The sequence below is a fragment of the Bos taurus genome, chromosome 15, assembly GCF_002263795.3.
Source record: "Bos taurus isolate L1 Dominette 01449 registration number 42190680 breed Hereford chromosome 15, ARS-UCD2.0, whole genome shotgun sequence".
NCBI classification, from domain to species: domain Eukaryota; kingdom Metazoa; phylum Chordata; class Mammalia; order Artiodactyla; family Bovidae; genus Bos; species Bos taurus.
Genome location: NC_037342.1, coordinates 50201204 through 50228914, shown reverse-complemented (window position 1 = coordinate 50228914; position 27711 = coordinate 50201204). Strand labels below are relative to the sequence as shown.

The 27711-nt window shown below is 39.4% G+C and overlaps 1 protein-coding gene, 1 non-coding gene and 1 pseudogene across 2 annotated transcripts; all 3 read right to left on the bottom strand.

The window, feature by feature from the left end:
- Positions 1–3483: 3483 nt before the first annotated feature.
- Positions 3484–4443, bottom strand: OR51F1B (olfactory receptor family 51 subfamily F member 1B). The gene has a single exon (NM_001390776.1). The coding sequence runs from the start codon at positions 4441–4443 to the stop codon at positions 3484–3486; it is 960 nt and encodes a 319-aa protein (NP_001377705.1).
- OR51F24P (olfactory receptor family 51 subfamily F member 24, pseudogene) lies at positions 14059–14992 on the bottom strand (annotated as a pseudogene).
- On the bottom strand, positions 17921–17993 carry TRNAG-CCC (transfer RNA glycine (anticodon CCC)). The gene has a single exon. It is a non-coding gene; the product is annotated as a tRNA-Gly (tRNA).
- Between the last annotated feature and the right edge of the window lie 9718 nt (positions 17994–27711).

The following is a 27711-nucleotide window of genomic DNA, read 5'->3' as shown; positions in this document are numbered from 1 at the left end:
CTGGTCAGCAGAGGACAGCCACTTCTCAACTTCTTAGTGATGCTATTATCTTCACATGTCATTCCTTAATAGCCTTTGAATGTCATGTACTCTAGGCCCTCTTCAAGGACACACTCAAGGGTGGGTCTTGTGGCTTTATGTAATCTACTGATAGCAGTTTGCCCACTTTTGTCAGCTGCTTTATTATGTTTGTTAAAGAATGCTTCATAGAAGAGGTAGAATTTGAATACAATGTAGATTAAAAACCAAAGAGGAATGAATGTGATATTGTAGAGTGGGAAGTAGTAAGATTCAATGTGGAGTTAACCTCTTACATTAGCGGAATGGTGAGAATTTGAATTCAAGCCTACTTAGAATCCTGGCCAATGAAGTAGATAAGCAAGCAACTTATTTCCAGGCTGAGAGATGTCAACTAGATCCATCCTTCTGCAGGAAAAATTTTAATTTTTTCCATAAATTCATCAAATTGGAATTACTGGACAGAATTGGAAAAAGGGAAAGACAGAACACAACAGATGTACATAAATGAAAGAATCAGGGCATATGTAAGGCATAGAAAAACATAGTGAAACAATGTTATGCCTTCACATTCACATAGCTTCTTTTTTTCCCCTTTCCAGCTTCTTTCATTTTTACCTGTGACCTAGGGAATGAGGTACTCTGATCTACAAGATTCTCCTGAGTATCTTTTAAATGGGGTCTCCTTGAAGTACTGAATTTTATTAGAATGCTAATTTAGTAAATTTACCTCAAGTCCACTCTGCATCTACGTGAAGCACAAGTCAACCTCCTTTACTGATGGCACCCCACTCCAGTACTCTTGCCTGGAAAATCCCGTGGAAGGAGGAGTCCAGTAGGCTGCAGTCCATGGGGTTGCTCAGAGTTGGACAGGACTGAGCTACTTCACTTTCACTTTTCACCTTCACGCATTGGAGAGGGAAATGGCAACCCACTCTAGTATTCTTGCCTAGAGAATTCCATGGACAGAGAAGCCTGGTGGGCTGCTGTCCATAGGGTAGCACAGAGTCGGACACGACTGAAGTAACTTAGCATTCATGCATGCATTGGAGAAGGAAATGGCAACTTACTCCAGTACTCTTGCCTGGAGAATCCCAGGGACAGAGGAGCCTGGTGGGCTGCCATCTATGAGGTCACACAGAGTTGGACACAACTGAAGCGACTTAGCAGCAGCAGCATGCATATGTAGTATCCTATATAATTTGTAGACCAATACAACTCAAACTAAATAAAATTATCCAAGTTTCTGCTTGCACCTCATGAAATCCCCAAATATATTTCTCCCTTCCCATCATCTTGTGTATGTGTGTGTGTGTGTGTGTGTGTTTGTGTGTGTGCGCACACGTTCAGGTCCAGCCAGAATTATCCAAAGAGATATAGAATCTTTTCTTTAGCAGGTTTAGCTAGGATTACACTTTATAATGCTATAGTCCTTTGGGCATTTCAAAGTAAAAGTTCCTCAAATTTAACATTTTTGTGTGTTTTATATTTTTGAAACTCTATGCAGGAAACAGGCATGTAGAACTGTCAGAACAAAAGTTCCCTATATATACAATTCAGGAATAACAGTGGAATTTCTAAACCAAATCCATAAATCAATTCTTCTTAAAATAATATTGTTCAAGTAAAAGATGTTCTTTAAGCAACTAATGAAAATCTTGTAACCTAAATTCACTTGGAAGAATGTGATGGAGGGAAAAAATCAGAAGGAAAGAGAAGGAAATATTTTGTGTTTTCATATTCTTTGATGCTGTGCCTAGATAGGACCTATGAATTTAAAATTCAGGAGAGTATTCTTCCATAAGAGTAAAATGGTGACACAATACCTCTTACATTGTTCCACAGAATTGCTTGCAGAATACTCTTCTCCATTTACCTTTGGAAACATTTTCAGCTTAGAAGGCAGCACACATAAGGGGTATAATTTTGTATTAGCAACTATCACAACACTTCATACATTATTTTATAATATTTTTGTCTCTATAACTACTTCACACATTAGATTTTAAGGCATTATCTTCTAGTTTCTATTGCTTTTCACAAAGCCAAATATGAGACAGACCCCAGTCACTGGTGTGCTGGCAAACTGAAATGCTAGGAAAAAAGAAACAAAACTCACTTGCAGTATTTACCAATGCCATAGTATCAGTGGTGATTCTAGCTGTCAATGTGGCATCATTAAGGCGGAGTTGAGAAGAGATGCACACTATGGCTTCGGAAAACTAGTGTGAGTTGGCTCCAGCTCACAGCTGCCCCCAGTGTTTCTGGGATTCATGGCTCATCCCTCCTATCTTGGACCACTTATCCAACAGCAATAATATTGATGGGTCTCCCATCAGGTTTCCATCTCCCTTTTCCTCCGTATTTTTCAACCATTTTGTGCAACTGAGTTTTAAGTTTCTATCTCGTAAATTGATATTGTTATCATAATCTCTTTTCAGGAACAAAACTTTTTAAGTCCAGCTGTGTATCACCATTTATAGCCTAAAAATTATGAATTCTTTACTTTGGTTCTTTGACTAAGAGAGTCATGTAGGCCCTTCATGGCATTTTGTGAATCCTCTGACATTCTATGGAAAATAATATGAATTCTTTTATATGTGATTGTTCTCTGGAAAAGGGTTGATAGATTTCATTAGGTTTCAAAAGGACCTTTGAACACAAGAAAGTTAACAAATTCTACCTCAAAGGTCCTTACATGCCACTTCATGTTCTCTCCAGTTCTCTAAATTGCTGTAGTGAATTAGCTAATGTCTCTAATCCTTGCAGACTTTCTATTGGTTGTTCAGTACTAGATAATGACCTATGGCTTGCATGCCATGGCATACCTATTTCTACTTTTTGTACTATTAATTATGAATAAAGACTAAAAGCTAAAATATACTGCTAGAAATTCATTACAATATTTTAAATGCATGATACACAGATGTGAAGACCAGTTCCTTCTTCTGATCTTGTGACATTTTTGTCATTGCTTTTGGAAGAGTACACAATACGTGTGTGAAGAACACAGTATCTAAGATACAAAAAGCGTGAATTCAAGCCTCAATCCTGCTCTGTTAGATGTCTTGCCTTTGATGGCCCAAGTGTCTTTGTCTGTTTCTTCACCTCTAAAATATAATTAATCATTTCAATGAGCAGTTTTGAAGAATAAATAGTATATATTAAATGCAGTTAATAGAATGTTTAGTATAAAATGGACAATAAATGTTAGTTACTATAGTCATTACTTAAATTATTTCATTATTATTATTTTTCTGCTTCTATTATTGGACTCTAAATTCCTTAAGGTATATTATATATGTATTTTATGACTGAAAATCAAAAATGCTTACCAAATATTTGTTGAACAAATGGAAAGATGAGAAAAAAAAAAAATGTCCCAAAGACAGTAACCTACCAGAACTGCTTTTCTACAGTGAAAGCCACTTCTATCATGATTTTCTCAAACTTAATTATCTCTGTCTATTTCATAAGAAGAAGACTGAGTATAGCCTTGCGAATCTGCTTTGTTTTTACACTGTAGATGATGGGGTTGAGCACAGGAGGAAAAAGCAGGTACATATTGGCCATCATTGAATGGACCACTTTGGGGGCTGATCGCCCATAGCGATGCACCAATGACAAGCTAATCATGGGGATGTAGAAAATAGAAACTGCTCCAAGGTGGGAGACACAGGTGCTAAAAACTTTGTGTCGTTCTTGAGGGGAGGAAATACTGAGAACTGAGTGAATGATCAAGATATAAGACAGGACAATGCATGGTGTATCTACTCCTGTGGTCAGGATGAGATCAATTAATCCACAGATGCTATTGGCCCGAGTATCTGAACATGCTAATTTAATCACATCTGGATGATAGCAGTAGGAGTGGGAAAGCACATTCCTGCCACAAAAATTGAGGGGCTTAAGAAGCAAAAGTAGTGGTACAATTAATACTACAGTGCGTATAACCATCAAGAGACCCATCTGAATGATTCTATAACTAGTGAGAATGCTAGTGTACCTCAGAGGATCACAGATGGCCACACAGCGGTCAAAGGCCATAGCCACCAGCACCCCAGATTCTGTGCAGGCAAACCCATGAAGAAAAAACATCTGGATAATGCACATATCTAGACTGATTTCGTTTGCATCAAACCAGAGGATACCTAATGTGGTTGACATTGTAGAAACAGTCAAACCCAAGTCAGCAGCTGACAGCATGGAGAGGAAATAGTACATGGGCTCGTGGAGACTCTGCTGGGCGATGATGACAAGCAGGATCATGCTGTTCCCAGAAAGGGCAGTGGCATAAAGACAGCAGAAGGGAATGGAGACCCAAGCATGGGCAAACTCTAGGCCAGGAATTCCAGTCAACAAGAAAGTTGGAAATTTAGATGTTGAATTACCTAAGATTTCCATGTTTTCCTGGACTGGTAGCATTTATCTTCACAATGCACACATCCTATAGAAATAATACATTATATTGTTACATGAAGATATCTAGATAAATGTTCTCTTGGTTAAGAGAGTTATCTAAGGTCATGGGTAAGTGATTATTTATATTTTATATATATATATATATATATAAAACAGAGTTTGATTTATAGCATTCACTGTATATATATAAAACATATTTATTCTTAAATTTAAGAAAATACATCCAAATAGTTCCATATAGTTTCATAGTAATTATTTTCTATATTGATAGAATTTTTAGCTCCATCATAAGATTAAATGATAGTGAGTTAGGAAAATCAATACATTGAATATTCAATTTTGAATATCTTATGTAAGAAATGACAAAGGGAAATTCAGCTAAAGATGTTGAGTCTGCTGTGCCCATGTGGGCATGACTTTCCCGGCAAACCTTTCCAGATTTTTGCTAGTAATACATGTTTGGAAGCACAGGAGTGCTTGTTAATCCAGTGCCATGTTAATCCAGTACTGTGGATGAATACCTTCAGGGAGGAGATTTCTATAAGAGAAAACCAATAAAGATGGAATTTGATAGAAGTTATTGGAAAGGACTATATAGACTAAATAAAGCAAGATGAGGCTGGATAGCCTTCCTGGAACCACTAAAACCAAGAGAGTCTAGTGTCATGTCTGGGTGTTACATGAACAATAGTACTGAACTGCTTGAGTGGGTCTTCTAAGGATCAAAAATGTCAAATGCTGCTGAGAACACATGAATGACCCTAAGAAACAAAGACAAACAAAAAAAAACTAGCTGAAATCCAGCAATGAAAGCTGAGAATCTGCCACAGTGGCTTGGTGAATAAATGGAAAAGTCCTGGAGGCATGGTACATATTACTTTTGGAAACTTGTCAGTAAAAGCAAGGAGAAAAATAAGCCATGACTAAGGGTGACCATAAGGTGGATAGAGGATATTTGTAATATAGGAAAAAGAACTGAGCATATTTATAAACTAAGGTTAAAAATGTTACGTAGTAAGAGATTAAAACTATAGAATGACAGGAGTTAATTGGCATAGAAAATTCCCTAAGGAAACTGTGTGTCTATTTGCGATTCTGTGGACTGTAGCCCTCAGGACTCCTCTGTCCATAGAATTTTCCAGGCAAGAATGCTGGAGTGGGTTGCTACTTCCTACTCCAGGGGGGGATCTTCCTGACCCAGGGATTGAACCCACAATGCCTGCATCTCCTGAATCGGCAGGTAGGTTCTTTACAACTGTGGAGATTGAATATAAAGCATGACAGTATTGGGTTGGCCAAAAAGTTCTTTTGGGTCTTCTGTAAGCTGTTATGGAAAACACAGAATTAATTTTTTGCCAACCAAATAATTAGCCCTCACAAAGATGAGGATCAGCACATCCACTGACACTAGAGGGTAAGTTCACGTGGATAAGTTGGTGTAAGGCTCTGTGGGACAGTTATCACTAGTGCTACTAGTTTTTGTTTTGTTCCACAATTTTTAAAATTGTGGTCAAATACAACTAACATTTCACTGCAGATGGTAATTACAGCCATGAAATTAAAAGAACACTTGCTCCTTGGGAGAAAAGTTATGACCAGCCTAGACAGCATATTAAAAAGCAGAGACATTACTTTGTCAAAGAAGGTCCATCTAGTCAAGACTATGGTTTTTTCAGTAGTCATGTATGGATGTTAGAGTTGAACTATAAAGAAAGCTGAGCACTGAAGAATTGATGCTTTTGAACTGTGGTGTTGGTGAAGACTCTTGAGAGTCCCTTGGACTCAAGGAGATTCAACCAGTCCATCCTAAAGGAAATCAGACCTGGGTGTTCACTGGAAGGACTGATGCTAAAGCTGAAACTCCAGTACTTTGGCCACCTGATGTGGAGAGCTGACTCATTTGAAAAGACCCTGATGTTGGGAAATGTTGAGGGCAGGAGGAGAAGGGGACGACAGAGGATGAGATGGCTGGATGGCATCACCGATTCAATGGACATGAGTTTGGGTAAACTCTTGGAGTTGGTGATGGACAGGGAGGCCTGGCGTGCTGCAGTTCATGGGGTCACAAAGAGTCAGACACGACTGATGGGCTGAACTGAACTGAACAACTAATATAAAATTTACCATCCTAATCGTTTTAAAGTGTGCATTTCAGTGGATTTAAATGCATTCATAATGCCATGCAACCATCACTATCATCCATCTCCATGACTGTTTCATCTTGTAAAATTGAAACTCTGTATCCATTAAACAATAACTCCTCAGTCCCCCCTTTTCCAAGTCCCTGGCAACCACCATTTTATTTTCTGTCTCTGTGATTTTGACTGCTTTAAGTGTCTCATATAAGGGAATCATACAATATTTTTTCTTTTGTGACTGGCTTATCTCACTAGAAATAATGTCCTCAAGAGTCATCCATGTTTCAGCATATGTTAGAATTTTGTTTCTTATTAACCAGTGCTTTTTTTCTTAACTGAATTATCAGGAGGAAATTACTGCTCTTCAGAGAGTATTAGTCAATGAATATTGGTTTGAGTATACAATAGACTTTTTCAATAGACACTCAAGAAATAGAAAGGGCAACTTAAAAATATTATGAATTTTTGTTCAATTGCAATTAAAAAAATAAGTTTAAAGTAATAAATTTCCAGTGTCAAAATAAATTCTAGGAAAACTTAACATCAAAGAATAGCAATATTAGTTAGTATAACATTAGTATTTCTCAATCAAGCTTTAAAAAATATTAGGTAAAACTTACTTCCTAAAAGTGAATTCCCCGCAACAAGTATACGTGTTGCTCTTCCCTTTATGCTAGTTTTCTATAGTTCCCTTTGAATTGCCAGTTCTCAAGATAACATTCAATCTGAGAAAATCATCATCATAATATTTGACTATAAAGTAGAAAGGCTCAATTGACTGTGTTATATGAATCTCTGAGGACAGGGTAAAACCTAATGTTATCTGACTTTTTTGTAGGCTCATTTAAACAATTATAAATAGAACACAAAGCATAAAATCAATACAACAACCCCCTTTCTCTAGCTTCTTACCAGCTTTATGGGGAAAAACAAGCCTTCTCTGTCTTTATCAGCAGAGAGTGAATGAGTTACAGCTCTGGAGCCATTGATTTTATAGTAAAGTGGAATTGAACTGTGGAGCCATTGGTAAAATGTGAATATTGCTGGGGCTGCATATATAGAAAAGCAGAAATACTGCTATCTCCATCTATTAATATAATACAGTGCTGTGTAATCCCAGAAGGGTTTTAGCTGCTAACTTGAGTGACCAGTGGTCCACAGAGACAATACTGCAAAGCAAAATAAACCAAATCATCCATATAAAAGGAAAGCTTAGGCATTGTTGTAGGCACTGGGGAATAGAGAGATGCATATTATTATGTCTAGATTATCAGTATGCTAGAAAAAGAAGAAAGCAAATCAATTTTCACTGGAACAATTATGAAGACAATGAAGAGAGAAGAAAACATGTACTTCAGTCTCCAAGCCTCTGTCTTTTCACTACCATATTGATCCATAGGGATGATGATATATCCATTCTCAAATCCATCTCTCTCCAGCTATTCACTTGCTTTTGCCCAATAAATGGGATACTTTCTGGTATGTTCAGTTCAGTTCAGTCACTCAGTCATGTCTGACTCTTTGCAACCCCATGGACTGAAGCATGCCAGGCTTCTGTTCATCACGAACTCCCGGAGTTTACTCAAGCTCATGTCCATTGAGTAGGTGATGCCATCCAACCATCTCATCTTCTGTCATCCCCTTCTCCTCCTGCCCTCAAACTTTCCCAACATCAGGGTCTTTTCAAATGAGTCAGCTCTTCACATCAGGTGGCCAAAGTATTGGACTTTCAGCTTCAACATCAGTCCTTCCAATGAATATTCAGGACTGATTTCCTTTAGGATGGACTGGTTGGATCTCCTTGCAGTCCAAGGGATTCTCAAGAGTCTTCTCCAACACCACAGTTCAAAAGCATCAATTCTTTGGTGCTCAGCCTTCCTTATAGTCCAACTCTCGCATCCATACATGACTACTGGAAAAACCATAGCCTTGACTAGATGGACCTTTGTTGGCAAAGTAATGTCTCTGCTTTTTAATATGCGGTCTATGTTGGTCATTTCTTTTCTTCCAAGTAGTAAGCATCTTTTAATTTTATGGCTGTAGTCACCATCTGCAGTAATTTTGGAGCTCCCCAAAATAAAGCCTGTCACTCTTTCCCCATGTATTTCCCATGAAGTGATGGGACCAGATGACATGATCTTAGTTTTCTGAATGTGAGTTGTTTTTTTTTTTTTTTTTCCTAATTTTATTTTATTTTTAAACTTTACATAATTGTATTAGTTTTGCCAAATATCAAAATGAATCCGCCACAGGTATACATGTGTTCCCCATCCCGAACCCTCTTCCCTCCTCCCTCCCCATACCATCCCCCTGGGCCATCCCAGTGCACCAGCCCCAAGCATCCAGCATCGTGCATCGAACCTGGACTGGCTACTCGTTTCCCACACGATATTTTACATGTTTCATTGCCATTCTCCCAAATCTTCCCACCCTCTCCCTCTCCCACAGAGTCCATAAGACTGTTCTATACATCAGTGTCTCTTTTGCTGTCTTGTACACCGGGTTATTGTTACCATCTTTCTAAATTCCATATATATGCGTTAGTATACTGTATTTATGTTTTTCCTTCTGGCTTACTTCACTCTGTATAATAGGCTCCAGTTTCATCCACTTCATTAGAACTGATTCAAATGTATTCTTTTTAATGGCTGAGTAATACTCCATTGTGTATATGTACCACTGCTTTCTTATCCATTCATCTGCTGATGGACATCTAGGTTGCTTCCATGTCTTGGCTATTATAAACAGTGCTGCGATGAACATTGGGGTACACGTGTCTCTTTCCCTTCTGGTTTCCTCAGTGTGTATGCCCAGCAGTGGGGTTGCTGGATCATAAGGCAGTTCCATTTCCAGTTTTTTAAGGAATCTCCACACTGTTCTCCATAGTGGCTGTACTAGTTTGCATTCCCACCAACAGTGTAAGAGGGTTCCCTTTTCTCCACACCCTCTCCAGCATTTATTATTTGTAGACTTTTGGATCGCAGCCATTCTGACTGGTGTGAAATGGTACCTCATAGTGGTTTTGATTTGCATTTCTCTGATAATGAGTGATGTTGAGCATCTTTTCATGTGTTTGTTAGCCATCTGTATGTCTTCTTTGGAGAAATGTCTATTTAGTTCTTTGGCCCATTTTTTGATTGGGTCGTTTATTTTTCTGGAGTTGAGCTGTAGGAGTTGCTTGTATATTTTTGAGATTAGTTGTTTGTCGGTTGCTTCATTTGCTATTATTTTCTCCCATTCTGAAGGCTGTCTTTTCACCTTGCTAATAGTTTCCTTTGATGTGCAGAAGCTTTTAAGGTTAATTAGGTCCCATTTGTTTATTTTGGCTTTTATTTCCAATATTCTGGGAGGTGGGTCATAGAGGATCCTGCTGTGATGTATGTCGGAGAGTGTTTTGCCTATGTTCTCCTCTAGGAGTTTTATAGTTTCTGGTCTTACGTTTAGATCTTTAATCCATTTTGAGTTTATTTTTGTGTATGGTGTTAGAAAGTGGTCCAGTTTCATTCTTTTACAAGTGGTTGACCAGATTTCCCAGCACCACTTGTTAAAGAGATTGTCTTTAATCCATTGTATATTCTTGCCTCCTTTGTCAAAGATAAGGTGTCCATATGTGCGTGGATTTATCTCTGGGCTTTCTATTTTATTCCATTGATCTATATTTCTGTCTTTGTGCCAGTACCATACTGTCTTGATAACTGTGGCTTTGTAGTAGAGCCTGAAGTCAGGTAGGTTGATTCCTCCAGTTCCATTCTTCTTTCTCAAGATCGCTTTGGCTATTCGAGGTTTTTTGTATTTCCATACAAATTGTGAAATTATTTGTTCTAGCTCTGTGAAGAATACTGTTGGTAGCTTGATAGGGATTGCGTTGAATCTATAAATTGCTTTGGGGAGTATACTCATTTTCACTATATTGATTCTTCCAATCCATGAACATGGTATATTTCTCCATCTATTAGTGTCCTCTTTGATTTCTTTCACCAGTGTTTTATAGTTTTCTATATATAGGTCTTTAGTTTCTTTAGGTAGATATATTCCTAAGTATTTTATTCTTTCCGTTGCAATGGTGAATGGAATTGTTTCCTTAATTTCTCTTTCTGTTTTCTCATTATTAGTGTATAGGAATGCAAGGGATTTCTGTGTGTTGATTTTATATCCTGCAACTTTACTATAGTCATTGATTATTTCTAGTAATTTTCTGGTGGAATCTTTAGGGTTTTCTATGTAGAGGATCATGTCATCTGCAAATAGTGAGAGTTTTACTTCTTCTTTTCCAATTTGGATTCCTTTTATTTCTTTTTCTGCTCTGATTGCTGTGGCCAAAACTTCCAAAACTATGTTGAATAGTAATGGTGAAAGTGGGCACCCTTGTCTTGTTCCTGACTTCAGAGGAAATGCTTTCAATTTTTCACCATTGAGGATAATGTTTGCTGTGGGTTTGTCATATATAGCTTTTATTATGTTGAGGTATGTTCCTTCTATTCCTGCTTTCTGGAGAGTTTTTATCATAAATGGGTGTTGAATTTTGTCAAAGGCTTTCTCTGCATCTATTGAGATAATCATATGGTTTTTATTTTTCAATTTGTTAATGTGGTGTATTACATTGATTGATTTGTGGATATTGAAGAATCCTTGCATCCCTGGGATAAAGCCCACTTGATCATGGTGTATGATCTTTTTAAATGAATGTGAGTTTTAAGCCAACTTTTTCACTCTTCTCTTTCATTTTCATCAAGAGGCTCTTTAGTTCTTCTTTGCTTTCTGCCATAAGGGTAGTGTCGTCTGCGTTTCTGAGGTTATTGATATTTCTCCCAGCAATCTTGATTACAGTTTGTGCTTCATCTGCATATAAGTTAAATAAGCAGGGTGACAGTATACAGCCTTGACATACTCCTTTCCCTATTTGGAATCTGTCTGTTGTTCCATGTCGAATTATAACTGTTGCTTCCTGACCTGCATACAGATTTCTCAAGAGGAAGGTCAGGTGGTCTGGTATTCCCATCTCTTTAAGAATTTTCCAGAGTTTGTGGTGATCAACACAGTTGAAGACTTTGGCATAGTCAAAGCAGAAGTAGATGTTTTTGTGGGAGTCTTTTATTTTTTTGATGACCCAACGGATGTTGGCATTTTTATCTCTGGTTCCTCTGTCTTTTCTAAATCCAGCTTGAACATCTGGAAGTTCACGGTTCATGTACTGTTGAAGCCTGACTTGGAGAATTTTGTATTTTATGTTAATTGGGTCCAATTTTGCTAGCCGCTGAGGTCACTCTGGGTAAATGATTAGTTTTCATGTGTATGTGTTCTTGCTGTCTTACTTGCCGTTTTCCTGTGGTACTCAGTGTAAGGATCTAGACTCTGGAGAGAATTTGTCATCCTTGTCACTGTGGCCAGTTGAGCAATGGACACAGACTACTGTATGGACCTAGAAATTCTAGATCCATAGGAAAGGTGAAAATTCACACCCAGATATCATGTATCTCCTTTATAGAGAAGCCTCACATTGATAGAGGGTGTCTTGTTTGCCTGCTGCTGCTGCTGCTGCTAAGTTGGTTCAGTTGTGTCCAACTCTGTGCGACCCCATAGACAGCAGCCCACCAGGCTCCCCCGTCCCTGGGATTCTCCAGGCAAGAACACTGGAGTGGGTTGCCATTTCCTTCTCCAATGCATGAAAGTGAAAAGGGAAGGTGAAGTTGCTCAGTCATGTCTGAGTCTTTGCGAACCCATGGACTGCAGCCCACCAGGCTCCTCCATCCATGGGATTTTCCAGGCAAGAGTACTGGGGTGGGGTGCCATTGCTTTCTCCACTTGTTTGCCTAGCTAGCAATAAATCTAATAATGTGTTCCCATTTAGCTATTTTCCTTTAATGTATATTTGGCTATTATTCCTTGTGTACGAACTCTTAACGGCAGAAAGTGTTAGTGGGATTTAATTCAAGCATTGTAGTTCTTCCTGGAACCACCACCCCCACTTTGTACCTCCAAGTGTCTGGACTGATACTTCAACAACAGAAATGAACCAAATTAATGTTTGAAATCTAATGTCAGTGTTAAAGAATGAAAAGTCCACCACTATTGAATTCAAATAGTTTAGAATCTAACTAGATTCTCCATCTACATCCTTTGGTTAAGACAGCCCAAGGGACTCTCAAGAGTCTTCTCCAACACCACAGTTCAATAGCATCAATTCTTTGGCGCTCAGCCTTCTTCACAGTCCAACTCTCACATCCATACATGACCACTGGAAAAAACCATAGCCTTGACTAGACGAACCTTTGTTGGCAAAGTAATGTCTCTGCTTTTGAATATGCTGTCTATGTTGGTCATAACTTTTCTTCCAAGGAGTAAGCGTCTTTTAATTTCATGGCTGCAGTCACCATCTGCAGTGATTTTGGAGCCCCCCAAAATAAAGTCTGACACTGTTTCCACTGTTTCCCCATGTATTTCCCATGAAGTGATGGGACCAGATACCATGATCTTAGTTTTCTGAATGTTGAGAAAATTTTACTACCGTTTCTGTCTTTTCCTTTGTGTGTCAGTTGCTCAGTCATTTTCAACTCTTTGTGATCCCATGGAGTGTAGTACTCCAGACTCCAAAGCCCATGGGATTTCCCAGGCTAGAATACTGGAGTGAGTTGCCATTTCCTTCTACACTGGATCTTCCCTCTTAGAGTCTTGTAATCTTCATTATCTACCCTTGAGTACTTAAGAATTAGAGCTGGTGCTAGAAATTTTAGAATTCAAGTTCAGCAATAGTAGATCATAATACCAAAACTATAGAATCCCTATGTTTAAACCAGGACAATAAAATACATTTATATGACATTAAGGGATTGAAGATTAACATTTCTTAGATTCCCTCAAATCAGAAGAATAAAGAGAGATTTTTTTTTCCATGGCATCATGGATGTTTTTAAAAAGAGAATCTAATAAAACTTCCAATTCCATTTGATTGTTCTTCATGCTTTCATACTGTCACTTTATAAAATAACCTCACATATAACCTCTCTTACTCCTTTCACCATCTCATGCATCCCTTACTCCAGCTATAGTAACCATGTACAATCCTTGGTGTATCAGGCTATGTCACATTTCATTGACTGCAGAGACCTGTGCCCTGGGCCTGGAAGATCCTTACGTTTTTACATGTTACGTATTATTCTTAGTTCAAGTAGTTAGCTCTTCAAACAATTCTTTGAATCTGCAATATGATCTAGATATTTTATTCAGTGTCATATAGCCTTCTGGATATAATTCTATGGTAACACTCCTATTCACTGCCATTATTATATATATATATATATTTAACTTTATGTCCCTGACACTAGACTATATAAACTAGACTATAGAGGACAAGGATGTTTCTTATATAAACTTGTATTACCACCACTAAGGAAAAGTGTAATGTTACTCACAATAAAATGTTGAAGGAAGGGAGGAAGAAAGTAAGGTTATTTCTATCTAGGACATTGCATGATCAGACTCGCTACTCTGTGTTTGGAAATAGTTTGTAGAAAGCTTTACGGATTTGTTTGGTCTTCACACTATATATAATAGGGTACAGGACTGGGGGGAATAGAAAATGGAGATTTGACATCAGTGTATGGACATATGGAGGAGCACTCTGCCCAAACCGATGTACTGAAGCCAAGATGACCCAGGGGATGTAGAAGATGGCAACAGCCCCAATGTGAGAGATGCAAGTGCCGAAAGCCTTTGCCTTTCCTCTGGGGAGGCAATGCTAAGGATGGACTTGATGATCAGCATGTAGGAGAGGAAATGCAGGGAATATCTATACCTGAGGTCAGAATGAGAGCAACTAAACCACAGATACTGTTGACCTTGATACTTGAGCAAGAACACTTAATCACATCAGGGTGGTAGCAATAGAAGTGAGAAAGCACATTAGGACCACAGAAGGATAACCTCTTAAGGAGCAGGAGCAAGGGCATCAGGTTGACCAGCATTCGTACAAAAATTACCACACCAGCTTTGATGATTCTAGAGTTGGTTAGAATCATAGCATATCTTAGGGGGTTGCAGATGGTAACAAAGCAATCAAAAGCCATGGCCAAAAGCACAGAAGATTCCACGAGGGTGAATCCATGCAGAAAGAACATCTGCAGAATGCAAGCATCCAGGCTGATGACCCTGGCATTGAACCAGAGGACACCAAGTGTTGTGGGAAGAGAGGAAATAGTTATGCCAATGTCGGTGGTGGAGAGCATGGAGAGGAAGTAGTACGTGGGCTCATGGAGGCTGGAGTTTGTGATCACTACATACAGGACGGTGCTATTCCCCAAAAGGGCAATCACACAAAGGCAGCAAAAGGGGATAGAAAACCAGATGTGAAAAGCTTCTAGCCCTGGAACTCCAGTCAAGAAGAAAGTTGGGGAAGTGGAATTACCAATCGACAGCATGGTGGCCTGAGTGATATGGTATTCTCCTTCACTTAGTTCCTGCAATGATACATTTCATTGAGTCAAAACTACTGTCTGTCAGATATTCTGATAATTGTTCTAATTATTATACCTCATGTAGTCCCTACAGAGTTAGAGGTAGCTTTTATCTATCATCTTTATTTTACAGATAAATTTCAGCTAGATTAAATTAACCCATTAAACAAGTAACAGACAAGTGTGACTCAAACCTCTCATTTTTCCTACTCTGTCATACTTAGCGTATGCTATGAACAGCAGGACTGAAGCTAGGGTGAGGCAAGTAAAACATTTGCCTTGGGAATGGAATATAAGGATGGTGCCAAAAATAAAAACACACACACACACACAACTCACAGCAATTGGATAGATAACATTTTTATGCAATATTTAAAAAAGTCAAAACCAATGCAAAAATATCCATGACAAACAGAACATCAAAATTCTGAACCAGAGCTGTGTCAAACCACATTGGAGTCCAAAGCAAAATGACAAATGTACATCACTATGTACATGTTTTTATGCATTTTTTGATACTTAACATTTTCCAGAACATTAACGTAACTTGAATGTTGACAAATGAAAAGTAATTGTATTAAATCTCACATTATTACTTTATATTTATATATTTTATTTATATCATAATATAATTTTACTTCAGCTAATTATAAATTATTTATAATTCTCATGTATCTCCAATATGGCAATTTTCTCAACTGAAAATGAGATAAGTGGGACTTCCCTGGTGGTCCAATGGTTAAGATTCCATGCCTCCAATGCAGGGGGATTGGGGTTTGATCCTTAGATCCCTGGCTGGGGAACTAAGATCCCACAGGCCACACAGTATGGCCAAAAAGAAAAGAAGAACCTGGAGAAGGAAATGGCAACCCACTCCAGTATTCTTGCCTGGAGAATCCCATGGACAGAGGAGCCTGGCGGGCTACAGTCCACGGGGTCGCATAAGAGTCGGACACGACTGAGCGAGACACTCCCCACTCCTCATCTTTCAGAGACGGTGTTTCTCTTCTCTAGATTAGCATGAGTATGTGTGTGGCCTTACAACGTGGAAAGAGCTGTAGTTTAGTGGATGTATCCTAGGTATATGCTTCTTTCTAAGACAACATTTTTCTTGTAAGTACACTTGGTCTTTGAACAACAAGGGTTTGTGCCGTGTGGATCCACTCGTATGCAGATGTTTTTCAATAAACACGTACTGTAATATCAAAAAAAAAAAAAGAAAAGAAGAAAATAAAGTAAGCAAAAAAGTAGGTTTAAAAATATATTGTTGATAAGTTTGCTTTCATTAAAACTAAAGGTTCATATTTTTTTTCTTTTGCCCTAAACTGTAATATGACTTGGCATGGTACAGAATTTTATTTAAAACTTTGAGGTTTTATTGATTATGGACTAAAAAAAATTAGATTAGATTAGATTAGATTAAAATGCTGCATTAAAACATTATCATAATTGCTAAATTTTTTGGTGTCCCCTTAAATTTTTCACTCCCCTCCCTGTAGTACTGGCCTTAAGCAGTTGCTATCCTTGGATGACCTCCCATCCCAACATGCTGCTGCTGCTGCTGCTAAGTCACTTCAGTCGTGTCTGACTCTGTCGGACCCCAGATTCTCCAGGCAAGAACACTGGAGTGGGTTGCCATTTCCTTCTCCAATGCATGATAGTGAAAGAGAAAGTGAAGTCGCTCAGTCGTGTCCAATTCTTAAATGATGCTAAAAATAATTTTCATGATTCTGAGTTTCAGGAAAAGTTTCAGTACTTAACTTGTATTTTAAACTTTTAGAGCACTGCTGAAGGATTTCTTTTTCCCCTCACTCCCATTTCCAGCCCCTTCCCCACTATTTCCCCAATCCAAGAAAGAGACAGGAAAGAAATATTTCTTTCTCTTTCATATTTCTACTCCAGCTTTCCCCACCTCTCTGTGACCTTGGTGCTTCTCCCCCACATCTTCTCTTTTTGTCATCTCCTTACCTGCTATTCACTGGAGGAAAAAGTTCCCTGCCTTTACAAGACCCCATCAAAGAGATAAGTGAAAACTCCTGACTGATGGAACTGCTTTCTGGGGCACTTGGCTGGGGAAAATCTACAATTTCAGCCTTTTCAAGCAAGAGCAAATAGCCATTTAAATAGCTTTTCCCGCATGACAGCCCTGCCAAGAGCAGAATCCCTAGCTCCAGAGGGACCTCGTAACCCACACCAGAGAAAATGCATGAATTTTTTCAGGCACTTGATACACTTGAGGAAAACCTCTTGAGTGTAATGTTTTTGCACAGACATTAAGCACAGCTTTCCTGCTGTGAATTACACCCTTGGAAGGGGGAAGAGATGGAAGTGACATAACCGAGTATCAACACAGGACTGCACAGGCAGGACTCACTACATATATCATCTGATATTCTTACTTTAGCATTTCATTACTTACATTCTGCATTTAAAGAAAAAAAAATCATTGACAGAAAGAAGCACTAGTAAATAGTATTTCAATGATTTCAGGAGGGATTAAAAGGAACAAAAAAGACCAAAACAAACCGCAAAAACAAGTCTTCAATAAATAGAATTTTTTGGCATGTTCAAAAATAACGATAACTATCATTTTTGAGCAGCTCCTATGTGCTGTATTTTATGGCTTAATTAATTCATGCATTTGTGGCTGTTTTCACTGACAAATTCATTTAAATAATTATGGTGAGTATGTACTGTGTTCTGACCTGTTCTGACAGTGACATCTAATAATGGAGGAAGCAAATACATTACATTTACTTAAACCAATTTCTTAGTTTTATTTGGCTGTGCTAGGTCTTAGTTGTGGCATGCAGGATCTTCGATCTGCCTTGTGTCACACAGGATCTTCTCATTGCCTGTGTGGGATCTTTAGTTGAAGTAGGTGGGATCTAGTTCCCTGACCAGGGATTGAACCTGGGCCCCCTACATTGGGAATGTAGAGTCTTAGCCACTGGACCACCAGAGAGAGTGAAAAGTGGTAGTCAATCAGTCATGTCCAATTCTTTGCAACCCCATGGACTGTAGCCCATCAGACTCTTCTGTCCATGGAATTCTCCAAGCAAGGATACTGGAGTGGGTTTCCATGCCCTCCTCCAGGGGCTCTTCCTGACCCAGGATCGAACCCAGGTCTCCTGCATTGCATGGGGATTCTTTGCTGTCTGAGCCACCAGGGAAGTCCCTACTTAAACTATTTTGGATTAAATATTTTGAGCTGGGGAGACTAGCCTGGATTATCTAGGTGGACTTGATGTAATAACAAAGGTTTTTATAAGAAGGAGGCACAAAGCTCAGAGTTCGAGTAGGACACAGGACTATGGAAGGAGAGATTGGAGATCTGTAAGGAAGGGGATGCAAGCTAAGGAATGCAGACAAGCTCTAGAAACTGGAAAAGGCAAGGAAACAGATTTTCCACTAGAGCCTCCAGAAAGAACACAACTCTGCTGATACCTTGATTTTTAGCCCCACAACATTTATTTTAGACCTTGACTTCCAAACTGTAAGATAACACATTTGTGGTATTTTAAGCCACTGAATTTATGCTAATTTTATGGTAATTTGTTAAGCAGTGCAAAAATGCTAATTCAGAACTCACCCACAAGGCAGTATGAGTAAAGGTTACTCCACTGGTGCCCAAATGCCTTTTCTGCTGTTGGCAAATAGCTACACTGCTTTTGGCACCTAAAGCTAAGATCTCTCCTTTTTAATCATCTCTTTTTAAAAAAATCTCAGTTTAATTAATTAATTTATTTATTTTACTTTACAATATTGTATTGGTTTTGCCATACATTGACATAAATCAGCCATGGGTGTACATGTGTTCCCCATTCTGAGCACCCCTCCCACCTCCCTCCCCATCCCATCCCTCTGGGTCATCCCAGTGCACCAGCCCTGAGCATCCTGGATCATGCATCCAACCTAGACTGGCAATTTGTTTCACATGTGATACTTTACATGTTTCAATGCCATTCTCCTATATAATCCCACCCTAGCCCTCTCCCACAGAGTCCAAAAGACTGTTTTATACATCTGTGTCTCTTTTGCTGTCCCTCATACAGGGTTATTGTTACCATCTTTCTAAATTCCATATATGTGCATTAGTATACTGAATTGGTGTTTTGCTTTCTGGCTTACTTCACTCTGTATAATAGGCTCCAGTTTCATCCACCTCATTAGAACTGATTCAAATGTATTCTTTTTAATGGTTGAGTAATATTCCATTGTGTATATGTACCAGCGCTTTCTTATCCATTCCACTTGGAGGATTCTATTTGGAGATGAGGCTAAAAATGCCAAGAAAAAATCAATTATATGAATTATTTAAAATGTAACATTTGCTAATAAATACATAGTTTAGAAGGGATATGTCATAGTTAATTATATAATTTAATCCACAAAATAACACTATATAATTTATTTATAATTATCTTCTAATTTAACAGAAGAGGAAACCGAAGTCCCAGTGTGTTAAAGCAACTTATTCAAATTTATGCAGCTGGTAAATTGCGGCATGTAACCCTAACCTTAAATACTTTCCTGCTCAATTATTGGTCCTCATCACATTTGAAGGAGTGCATACTTCAGAGATATAACAACAAATATAAATAATACAATTTTCCTTTTTGCTATCACGTTCTACATGAGTTCATACTGAAAGTATAAACATTTTGGAATCTGACTGATTGATATTTAAATCTTAACTCTGTCATCACTAGTTTGTGACATTGGGTATGTACTTGTCTCATTGATAAAATGTGGATAATAATATAATAATATTGTGAAAATGACTTGAGACAAAGTCTGTACAACACAACATAGTGTTTGTCACATGGATAATGCTCAATGAATGGGAGACTTATTTGGATAGAACTTGGCAAAAACTGATATTTTTGAAATTACATTTGGAGTATTTACAATATTCTAGCTGTGGATTAAATAAAAGTTTCTGTATACTCTATATATATTATATATAGCATATGAAGTATTTGGTGTGGTCTGATACAAAATAAAACTGTGGAAAATGTTAATTGTTCTCATCGCTAGTTTGAAAATGACAACAGCTTATTTGTTTGGTTTCTTCACCCAATTCTTTTATCTCCTCCTGGTAGAAAGGAACTTTTAAAAAATGCAATATGCACACACTTATGCCATGAAGATTGTCAGAATGAGTAAGAAAGTGTTTGTTCATCCTGTAGCTACTTGCCCAAGTTCACTATTACAAGGGACTGATTCATTTTAAGAATCTACTCATTCTGTCTAATTATTGAGCCAGTAGAATAAAATTGAGGACTTGGGCTGGTGCTCTTCCTGGATATCATGTTGCAAGTAAATGCAGAAGACACAGTTCATGTCACAGTCCAAGTAGGGCTGGACATAAAGTTCTACCCCTAGAATACTTCACAGGCACACTGCAGACAATTCCTGAAGAAAAGACACTATGATCCTATCCTCTCTCAATCTTCTTTATTCCCTCTGCTTTCTCCAAACAGGTGTGCTAACAGTACTTATTTTTGAGTGAAACAGGCTATAACAAGAAAGATTACAAGACCTTGATGTGCTCACTCTGTGGGGTAATCTTTCGTTGATTTTTGAAAGGAATCCAGAGTTTTAGTGACTAGAGTTTTGAGATGCAATTATGTGCACTATTTAAGTAGGGAGAGAGGCTTCTAGGAGGCTGACGCTCAGCCATACAGAATTCATCAGTAGTGGCATTGTCTTCCCAATTCATCTGCTTCTCTTTCTATGTGTGACCTGATGGATAACGGGTATAGAGGAAAAGAGTCTGTATATGTGTCCAAAGTGGCTTCAGTCACTTCATTCCCCCAGTTATTACTGCTTTCAACACTTGGCAGAGTCAACTACAGAACCAGCATTCACAGCACAGTTGGAATGCCAAAGAGAAGAGCAGCATAAATTGATCCAACCAGTCCATTCTAAAGGAGATCAGCCCTGGGATTTCTTTGGAAGGAATGATGCTAAAGCTGAAACTCCAGTACTTTGGCCAGCTCATGCGAAGAGTTGACTCATTGGAAAAGACTCTGATGCTGGGAGGGATTGGGGGCAAGAGGAGAAGGGGACGACAGAGGATGAGATGGCTGGATGGCATCACTGACTTGATGGACATGAGTCTGAGTGAACTCTGGGAGTTGGTGATGGACATGGACGCCTGGCCTGCTGCGATTCATGGGGTCGCAAAGAGTCGGACATGACTGAGCGACTGATCTGATCTGATCTGATCTGATCTTGGATAAGGGGCCAGTCCGGCTTAAGAATTTTGATGGGTTAAGAAGATAAGAGTCATGCTTAATACCAGGATAATAGTAGATACTTTTTCAGTAAGTTCAATTCGATTTAATTCAATAAAGTGATTAAGTATTTTATTGACCCCTGCCCCCATTATGTGATGGGCGGGCTAAAGCGCAGGTGAGAGAAGCTACCCCACCTCCAAGGTCAGGGGCAGAAGCTGAGAGGACCCCATGCCAGAAGGGCCAGCGGCCAAGGGGAGTTACCCCAAGTCCGAGGTCAGGGGCAGCTGCCGAGAGTGCCAGACTGCGACGGTGCAGGAACGGCTGAGAGGAGCTACCCAATGTCTGAGGTCAGGAGGGCTGGCCGAGAGGATATACCCAGCGTCCAAGGTCGGGGCAGCGACAACAGGAGTTACCCCGTGTCCGAGGCCAGGGGCAGCGGGCGGGAGGAGCTACCCCACCCACCTAAGCCTGAGGCCAGGGGCGGCAGGCGGGAGGAGCAACCCTACGCCTGGCTGAACAGGCACAGGAGGGCCTTAGAGGAGCTATCCCATGTTGAAGGTCAGGAAGGGCGGCGGTGAGGAGATACCCCTCGTCCAAAGTAAGGAGCATTGGTTGCGCTTTGCTGGAGCAGCCGTGAGGGGATACCCCACACCCAAGGTAAGAGAAACCCAAGTAAGATGGTAGGTGTTGCAAGAGGGCATCAGAGGGCAGACACACTGAAACCATACTCATGGGAAACTAGTCAATCTAATCACACTAGGACCACAGCCTTGTCTAACTCAATGAAACTAAGCCATGCCCATGGGGCAACCCAAGATGGGCGGGTCATAGTGGAGAGATCTGACAGAATGTGGTCCACTGGAGAAGGGAATGGCAAACCACTTCAGTATTCTTGCCGCGAGAACCCCATGAACAGTATGAAAAGGCAAAATGATAGGATACTGAAAGAGAAACTCCTCAGGTCAGTAGGAGCCCAATATGCTATTGGAGATCAGTGGAGAAATAACTCTAGAAAGAATGAAGGGATGGAGCCAAAGCAAAAAGAATACCCAGCTGGGGATGTGACTGGTGATAGAAGCAAGGTCTGATGCTGTAAAGAGCAATATTGCATAGGAACCTGGAATGTCAGGTCCATGAATCAAGGCAAATTGGAAGTGGTCAAACAAGAGATGGCAAGAGTGAATGTCAACATTCTAGGAATCAGCGAACTGAAATGGACTGGGTGGGTGAATTTAACTCAGATGACCATTATATCTACTACTGCGGGCAGGAATGCCTCGGAAGAAATGGAGTGGCCATCATGGTCAACAAAAGAGTCAGAAATGCAGTACTTGGATGCAATCTCAAAAACGACAGAATGGTCTCTGTTCGTTTCCAAGGCAAACCAGTCAATATCACAATAATCCAAGTCTATGCCCCAACCAGTAACGCTGAAGAAGCTGAAGTTGAATGGTTCTATGAAGACCTACAAGACCTTTTAGAACACCCAAAAAAGATGTCCTTTTCACTATAGGGGACTGGAATGCAAAAGTAGGAAGTCAAGAAACACCTGGAATAACAGGCAAATTTGGCCTTGGAATACAGAATGAAGCAGGACAAAGACTAATAGAGTTTTGCCAAGAAAATGCACTGGTCATAACAAACACCCTCTTCCATCAAGACAAGAGAAGACTATACATGGACACCACCAGATGGTCAACACACTGAAATCAGACTGATTATGTTCTTTGCAGCCAAAGATGGAGAAGCTCTATACAGTCAGCAAAAACAAGACCAGGAGCTGACTGTGGCTCAGACCATGAACTCCTTATTGCCAAATTCAGACTTAAATTGAAGAAAGTAGAGAAAACCACTGGACCTTTCAAGTATGACCTAAATCAAATCCCTTATGATTATACAGTGGAAGTGAGAAATAGATTTAAGGGCCTAGATCTGATAGATAGAGTGACTGATGAACTATGGAATGAAGTTCATGACATTGTACAGGAGACAGGGATCAAGACCATCCCCATGGAAAAGAAATGCAAAAAAGCAAAATGGCTGTCTGGGGAGGCCTTACAAATAGCTGTGAAAAGAAGAGAAGCCAAAAGCAAAGGAGAAAAGGAAAGATAAAAACATCTGAATGCAGATTTCCAAAGAATAGCAAGAAGAGATAAGAAAGCCTTCTTCAGCGGTCAATGCAAAGAAATAGAGGAAAACAACAGAATAGGAAAGACTAGAGATCTCTTCAAGAAAATCAGAGATACCAAAGGAACATTTCATGCAAAGATGGGCTCGATAAAGGACAGAAATGGTATGGACCTAACAGAAGCAGAAGATATTAAGAAGAGATGGCAAGAATACACAGAAGAACGGTACAAAAAAATCTTCATGACCCAGATAATCATGATGGTGTGATCACTGACCTAGAGCCAGACATCCTGGAATGTGAAGTCAAGTGGGCCTTAGAAAGGATCACTATGAACAAAGCTAGTGGAGGGGATGGAATTCCAGTTGAGCTATTCCAAATCCTGAAAGATGATGCTGTGAAAGTGCTACACTCAATATGCCAGCAAATTTGGAAAACTCAGCAGTGGCCACAGGACTGGAAAAGGCCATTTTTCATTCCAATCCCAAAGAAAGGCAATGCCAAAGAATGCTCAAAGTACCATACAATTGCACTCATCTCACACGCTAGTAATGCTCAAAATTCTCCAAGCCAGGCTTCAGCAATATGTGAACCGTGAACTTCCTGATGTTCAAGCTGGTTTTAGAAAAGGTAGAGGAACCAGAGATCAAATTGCCAACATCTGCTGGATCATGGAAAAAGCAAGAGAGTTCCAGAAAAGCATGTATTTCTGCTTTATTGACTATGCCAAAGCCTTTGACTGTGTGGATCACAATAAACTGTGGAAAATTCTGAAAGAGGTGGGAATACCAGACCACCTGATCTGCCTCTTGAGAAATTTGTATGCAGATCAGGAAGCAACAGTTAGAACTGGACATGGAACAACAGACTGGTTCCAAATAGGAATAGGAGTACATCAAGGCTGTGTATTGTCACCCTGCTTATTTAACTTATATGCAGAGTACATCATGAGAAACGCTAGACTGGAAGAAACACAAGCTGGAATCAAGATTGCCGGGAGAATTATCAATAACCTCAGATATGCAGATGACACCACCTTTATGGCAGAAAGTGAAGAGGAACTCAAAAGCCTCTTGATGAAAATGAAAGCGGAGAGTGAAAAAGTTGGCTAAAAGCTCAACATTTAGAAGACGAAGATCATGGCATCCGGTCCCATCACTTCATGGGAAATAGATGGGGAAACAGTGGAAACAGTGTCAGACTTTATTTTTGGGGGCTCCAAAATCACTGCAGATGGTGACTGCAGCCATGAAATTAAAAGACGCTTGCTCCTTGGAAGGAAAGTTATGACCAACTTAGCATATTGAAAAGCAGAGACATTACTTTGCCAACAAAGGTTCGTCTAGTCAAGGCTATGGTTTTTCCTGTGGTCATGTATGGATGTGAGAGTTGGACTGTGAAGAATGCTGAGCGCTGAAGAATTGATGCTTTTGAACTGTGGTGTTGGAGAAGACTCTTGTGAGTCCCTTGGACTGCAAGGAGATCCAACCAGTCCATTCTGAAGGAGATCAGCCCTGGGATTTCTTTGGCGGGAATGATGCTAAAGCTGAAACTCCAGTATTTTGGCCACCTCATGTGAAGAGTTGACTCATTGGAAAAGACTCTGATGCTGGTAGGGATTGGGGGCAGGAGGAGAAGGGGCCGACAGAGGATGAGATGGCTGGATGGCAATACTGACTCAATGGACATGAGTCTGAGTGAACTTGGGTAGTTGGTGATGGACAGGGAGGCCTGGCGTGCTGCGATTCATGGGGTTGCAAAGAGTTGGACGCAACTGAGCGACTGATCTGATCTGATCTGCCCCCATTAATGGCACCCCACTGCAGTACAGTTGCCTAGAAAATCCCATCGATGGAGGAGCCTGGTAGGCTGCAGTCTATGGGGTCTCGAAGAGTTGGACAGGACTGAGTGACTTCACTTTCACTTTTCACTTTCATGCATTGGAGAAGGAAATGGCAACCCGCTCCAGTGTTCTTGCCTGGAGAATCCCAGGGACAGAGGAGCCTGGTGGGCTGCTGTCTCTGGGGTCGCACAGAGTTGAGCATGACTAAAGTGACTTAGCAGCAGCATCAGCAGCCCCTATTAAGTAAACAAGGAATTCATTGTGTGCATGTTGCTAAGTCTCTTTGCAACCCCATGGACTGCTAGGCTCCTCTGTTCATGGATTTCCCAGGCAAGAATACTGGAGTTGGGGGTCATTCCTTCTCTAGGGGATCTTCCCGACCTACAGATTGAACCCATGTCTCCTGCTTGGCAGGCGGATTCTTTACCACTGTGCCATCTGGGAAGCCCAAGGATTCAATACTGTGATTAATTGTTGACTGACTGGATGATTGAATAGAGACAGGAGACCAGACCACAGCTATGTGCTTTTAACTGTGTCTCTGTATTTGCTCTGGTCTTACCTAATGCATGAGTTGGCCATCAAGCTGCAAGGCAGAGATTTATTTCTTGCTGTGATTTAAAAATACTTTTCTATTATTGCACCTGTGGAAGTAAAGGGCTTTTCTGAATTCCTGTGAAACAGTTATTGGGTCAGAAGTCTGATAAAGAACAATGCCTGCTAGTGTGAATGAGGGAAATGTGATGTTGAATGTATATAACTGAGAAGAAATATTATGCATCTGTGGGCCTTTCTGAAAAGTTTCTGATCAGGATTTTAGATTCATGAATGCATGTATATTTCTGAAGCCTTCTCTTTTGCTTTATATTACATTAGGATGAATTTGCAAAAAAGACTAATTCTCTAATTTTCCTATCTGGGAAATAATGTTTTTCTGAGTGTCTGCTAGTATATTCTTTTTTTTTCTGCTAGTATGTTCTTAAAATAAGTATCTCTGAAAAAAATGCTAATATCAAATTTTAACTATTTTTGAAATCCTTGGATCCAGAATTGAGTTACACATGCTAGATTATCATAGATTTTATCAGTATACAATTTTACTTTTTAAATGGAAACAACTTTTCTTTGAAAGTAAAGTGTATTTTTTTAAAGGCAAATACACACTGGATATATTCATATTGATCAGTATAAATAATATTTATTAAGTATCTACTGTGGACCAGACAGATTTGTAGCTACACTCAATGTAGAGAAACATTTAAGAAGGTTATATGTATAGCATAACAATCAACTTATCATATTTAAATGTTTAAAGAATCTAACTGGGTATTTAAATAGATGGGTACACACGTATTAAAATTAAAGTGTATCTCTATATTTAAGAAGGAATCAATTGTATTATAGTAATTAAATGTATAATAGTAACTGCATTAGAGTAATTATGGTAGCTAAAGCAAAGGAAGAAGTAGAGTCCCTGAGACATACAGCAACAGGATGACATGAGTATTAGGGGCACAGGCCACATGCCTTGGGCAGGGCTTCTCCAATGAGTAGCTAAAGAATAGCCTGGACTATCATAACATATCGTGCTTTAATGACATATATATCAAATTCAATCACAGAGAAGATCATAGATATGGTCTGGCATCAGCATACATCAGTTTCAGCATAGCCACATGCTTACAGTAGGTCTAAGGGATGATTTGGTTGAGGACAATCAGGAGAACATGGAGCAAAGGGGGTTCACTCCTACAATGCTTTTGTTATTACAGCTGTTCTCAGCTTGACTGCCAATTACTGGAATACGATGAAATGGTGGGGTAGGAAGCATATGGAGACATTCAGTACCAGATGGCATATGGCCAACACTGACTGACAGAGTATGGATAAAGCAGACTTGCTGGAGCAGAAGCAGTTACAGTAGTTGATTTTATGGACAGCATCTCAGATCACGTGAGAGTAAGAGGGTCTCCACCATGAAAGCTAGTAGGGTCAAGAAGAAATACATGTTTCAAAAATACGATGAACAAATTGAAAAATAAAAACCATAAGATTATCTCAATAGATGCAGAGAAAGCCTTTGACAAAATTCAACACCCATTTATGATAAAAACTCTCCAGAAAGCAGGAATAGAAGGAACATACCTCAACATAATAAAAGCTATATATGACAAACCCACAGCAAACATTATCCTCAATGGTGAAAAATTGAAAGCATTTCCTCTAAAGTCAGGAACAAGACAAGGGTGCCCACTTTCACCATTACTATTCAACATAGTTTTGGAAGTTTTGGCCACAGCAATCAGAGCAGAAAAAGAAATAAAAGGAATCCAAATTGGAAAAGAAGAAGTAAAACTCTCACTATTTGCAGATGACATGATCCTCTACATAGAAAACCCTAAAGATTCCACCAGAAAATTACTAGAAATAATCAATGACTATAGTAAAGTTGCAGGATATAAAATCA